General features: G+C 22.1%; 3 protein-coding genes across 3 annotated transcripts in view; all 3 read right to left on the reverse strand. All coding sequences in view use genetic code 6, as the record gives it.

Annotated features, from left to right (window-relative positions):
* The window catches only part of TTHERM_00171910 (hypothetical protein), a gene marked incomplete at both ends in the record, with an annotated part of 777 nt that extends 118 nt beyond the window's left edge, over positions 1–659 (reverse strand). Inside the window, one exon of the mRNA XM_001008749.3 lies at positions 1–659. This exon is cut by the window's left edge and continues 118 nt beyond it. Coding sequence (XP_001008749.3) covers positions 1–659 — 659 coding nt within the window.
* A 2,979-nt stretch (positions 660–3,638) lies between these two features.
* Positions 3,639–4,182, reverse strand: TTHERM_00172910 (hypothetical protein; the record flags this gene model as incomplete). Its single annotated transcript, XM_001008750.3, has 2 exons — positions 3,639–3,675; positions 3,746–4,182. 2 exons carry the CDS (start codon positions 4,180–4,182, stop codon positions 3,639–3,641), a joined length of 474 nt encoding a protein of 157 aa, XP_001008750.3.
* A 212-nt stretch (positions 4,183–4,394) lies between these two features.
* Positions 4,395–4,703, reverse strand: part of TTHERM_000172918 (transmembrane protein, putative) — a gene marked incomplete at both ends in the record, with an annotated part of 2,643 nt that continues 2,334 nt past the window's right edge. The window contains one exon of the mRNA XM_012795796.1: positions 4,395–4,703. This exon is cut by the window's right edge and continues 1,853 nt beyond it. Coding sequence (XP_012651250.1) covers positions 4,395–4,703 — 309 coding nt within the window.

The following is a 4,703-nucleotide window of genomic DNA, read 5'->3' on the forward strand; positions in this document are numbered from 1 at the left end:
CATTTACCGTTATTTGATGGGTCAGGATTATAACAACCATAATTATAGTGACAATATTTACCATTAGGTACATAATTGGTAGAACAAGAATTAACACATTCTCCATTTTAAAAATAGTCAGAAGGATTAGTGCAAGAACAAGATCCACTTGATCCATTCGAAAAATTAGCTACTTATTAACAGCTAGTGCAGTCATTTGAAGTTATTCCATTGCATTATAAGCATGTAGGATGACAAGCGTTAATATTAATTTATTATCTATAAAGATAAGAAGGTGCAGCTGTATTAAAGTCATGTAATAAAGTTTTCATTGAGTTACTTCCTGTATTCATAATAATCAAAGCTTAAAAAAAATAAGTAAGCTTATATGAATTAAGATAACAATCAGCATTAACAGCAAAATTTGTATAATTGGTCAATTAAAAAGTAGTAAAATCCTGTTTCATTTCATCCGCAAGTTAAATAGTATATTTAACAGTTCCAGGAGTTATTACATCACTTATAACTCCTACATCAACTACTGTTGCCACTTGAAAATGTGGAATATTTATAGAAAAGTAAGCATCTATTTTGTAACTCTACGAAAGTTGATAAACACCACCGCAAAATTGATTATAACAAGAATTAGGCAAACATAATTAGAAAGTCCCATTAGTCATATTTTAACCGTTTTTAATAAGACTCGTTAGAATATCATCACATTTAATAAATGAAGTGATAGTTAAAATGAAAAAAAGTAACATATATTAACTAGCTTTTAAGTTTTTACTCCTATTTTTTTTTCTTTTTTATTAAGTTTTGTTTGTATTTTTTAATTGATCTCAAATATTATTTCAAAAAATTTAAGAAACACTTCTGAGTGTATAAATATATGAAAAATATGGTACACGGCGTCAGATCAAAATTTACTTCCAATATACCCTAACATTTTTGATTTTAAAAAATTGATTTTAAAAATTGGGTGTAAAAAAATTGATCGCCAGACCTCACTTTTCCTCTTATATCTCTTGATATATAAATTAATTAATAATATTAAATATTAGTTAACCTATTTTATTTCTGATTAAGATAGATAAGCAATCAAATTATTCACCACTAAATAAATAAGAATTAAATAAATCATATTCTTCAAAGAATTTATTTCCAAAAAATATGTAAGAACCTAAAAATATTATTTAAACAAAAGAGAAACTTCTAATACAAAAATTATTTTATTATTTTCTCTCAATAAAAAAATACTTTTCGTAAAAAATAATTTCAAATTTCTACTTTTATTTTATTAAATAATTAGAAGCTTTTAAATATCTTTTTAAAGATACCCTTAATATCTTTTATATTTGATATTAAATTTATGGTTTTTAAACACTAATAATAATTAATTTCAATTTATCCATAGAAATTTTAGTTTACTTTCCAAAATTATGTAAATCAATCAAAATTAAAAAACAAAATTAACTTTAATCATAAGATTTTGATTTCATATGTAGTCCTTTTTTTTAAATTAAAACATGCTTTTTCCTTCTTAAATTAATTTATTTGCCAAATTATATTTCAGTGATTCTTTTTAATTTGAAAACAATTAAAAGATATCTATCTAAGAACTTAACTTCAGAAGAAATATGACTACATCTATTTATTACTTTTGTTTATTTATTTAAATATAAATACATATTTAAAATTATTTTTATATTTTGTTATAAAAACTGTGTTCATACTACCGCAGTTCTTCACAGTCTCGGATCTTCGGTATGAGGAATTTTATATGTCGGTCTAGCAATGATTTATAATTTTAGTTAATCATCTACTTTTAGGTTTTGTAACCAAAATGAGGAACTATGGTAATACGTCTAAAGCTTAAAATTATCCTTAAGAATATCAATTATTAAAATGAAATTTAACAAATATCTTCATACTAACTTTATTGAAAATACAGTGATTTTATGGTAAATATTTTTCTAAATCAAAAGTAAATCTTAGTAAATTAATTGTTCATTGTAAACTAAAAAAATTTTATTTATTAATTTTTCTTTTTTTAATATCTATATCAATTTCTTTCATTAATAAATTCTAAATAAAGTACTATTATCTAAATCCTTAAAACCTATTTCAAGTTCAATAAATAGATATATTTGCGGTGGAACTAATAAAAAAATGCAGATATAGAATATTTGTTTTTTCTGTTAAGCTTTTGGGTAGTTTTTAAAGTAAGAACTGACTGACTAATTGAATAGACTAACCAATAAAAAAAGTAATAATTAAATTAATTTATAATCTCTTCATAAGGTAAATAGTTTTTTTAATATTAGTTAATAAATTGAAAATAATAATATCTAAAAGGCATCTTTGTTTACTCTACTAATTACTCACTTTATAAAAAAATGAATTAATTCAATTTTTACGTTAATCATTTTATACCAATTTTATGGAATTTGTTAATTTTTAAAAATATTAAATAAAAATATTTTTATATAAGTAAAAAAGTAAATTAATTAATTAAATATTTTCTAATTCTTATTAGAATTAATTTAAATTTTTCAATAGATTAAAGAAAAATAATAGATTAGAACAAAATTACAAGTAGAGTATTTAAAAATTTTTCAAATTTTAATTATTTATATTATAAAACTTGTATTTCTTAACATCAATTATAATTTTACTATGTAAAAATTTCTAAATTTTTTGATTTATTTTAGTTTTTAATATTTTTATAAATTTAAAAATTTTTAAATCTTAATATAACTAAATATATTTAAATTATTTGAAATAAAACATTATTATTTTGCTTCATCTTTTGTTATTTGATAATCTTTTTTTAGAAATACTCAATTAACTAACTCTAATAATATTTGAATTTTACTATGGTTTAAGCTATTATTATAGATCTATATTAATTAATACTTCTAGTTCTATCTACTTTAATTACTTATCTCTTTTATTTTGTTTGTAAGTTTTTATAAGATCTTAAATTAAGAATCCATATCTAATAATCTGCAATAATGTACTTATTGATAAACAAATAATTATAAAAATTATAATTATACTACCAAGTATTTCAATTTTTAGTAGAGTTTCGTTTTCTATTACATTTTCATTAACAGTAGCTTACATTTCTTTAGTAGTTATACCAATAAATATAAATAATACACTGACCATTATTTCTTAAAATAGTTTTATAATTGTTATTATTTTATTTTTAAAGAATCTAAAGTATAATAAATATAAACCACTAACTCCATATACTATGCAAGATATTATAGCACATTCAAATTGTTTCTAAAATAATACAAGAAATGATATCACAATAAAATATTTCTTAAAAAAAGAAATTGCAATATATGATTTAGATCCTTTCATTCTAAAATCGATATCGCCATAAATATTTGGAGCTTTTAAGACTAAGTAATCACCAGGTTTCTGATAAAGTAAGTAAACTAAAGTTACAAAGAAAAAACAATAAGTTGAAATTTAGAACATCAAGAGAAAAATATTCTCACCACTTAACCAGCAATAACAAATTGTAAAAACAATAGCTGTCAATGAAGACTAAAGGTAACTGCAGAGAAAATTAAAAATAGTATATTTTATTATAGAAGTGTATTACTTTCCTTTCAGAATTTTCCTAAAAAACAAACAGTAAATCATTACAAATATGCAAATTAAGACAACTATTTAAACCTGTAAAAAGTTATTGTAAATTCCTTGTTTTATTCCAAATGACTTTAATATATCTTTTAGCTTTTATTACTGAGATAAATTACTATATTATTAGGAATCAAATGATATCTGTGTTGGTTGAGGTGTTTAATTAAAAACTAATGTTGCTCCTGATAAAGAGGCAAAGTTCACTTTAGGAGGAAGGTACTCCTTGATTAGGTAGATCATAGGTAAAACTTAGACAAAATTTGAAATGTAGCATAAAATTTAAAATTACTTGAGAAGATTTATAAATTTGCCAGATGCACTATTTTAATCTGGAGAGAATGCTTATGAAATTGTTTATAAATTTTGTGTTAATTCTTTACCTGATGCAAACGAATTAGACTATTCTCCATAGCTTGATGAAACAATTATTGTATTTGGAATTTAATAGTTTATTTTGGATCCTTTAATGCTAATTGTGAATTGTTTTACTCTTCTATTTTACTAGGATATAACTATTACTTTTATATTTTAGTTTTCCATTGAAATAGAATTGATGCTATATTAATTACCTAGATTCAATATTCCTTCTTCGATTAAAAATTAAAACGAGGAGAATTCTTCAGTGGTTAATTTCCGATTATAAGTAATAACAATTAGATTACCTCTAAAATCAGTTGGAAGAGTTATATCGTTGCTTTAAACTAGATAATTATAGATATTTATAGATTAAATAGCTAAGGGAAGCTAACAAATCATTCTTTATCCCTAAACAGGACTATTAAGCTACTCTAAGTTATATCCTTCAGAGCACTCACATATTCCTTTTTAAGTATTGGGGACAATATTTAAGTATGGAAAACAGTTTTAAGAACAAGCATTCTGCCATAAATAACTTCCTTCATTACATTTTATGCATGTTTGACTATCAGAACAAGAACTACAGTTTTAGCTGCACTATAAGCAGATATTATGAGAATCACAGTAATATCCATATCCTTAACCGTTTGAGCAATCAAAATTATTTTTGTAAGGATTTCTGACTTTGATATTATATCCTTATT

The sequence above is a fragment of the Tetrahymena thermophila genome (genome assembly GCF_000189635.1).
Source record: "Tetrahymena thermophila SB210 genomic scaffold scf_8254798, whole genome shotgun sequence".
NCBI lineage: Eukaryota > Ciliophora > Oligohymenophorea > Hymenostomatida > Tetrahymenidae > Tetrahymena > Tetrahymena thermophila.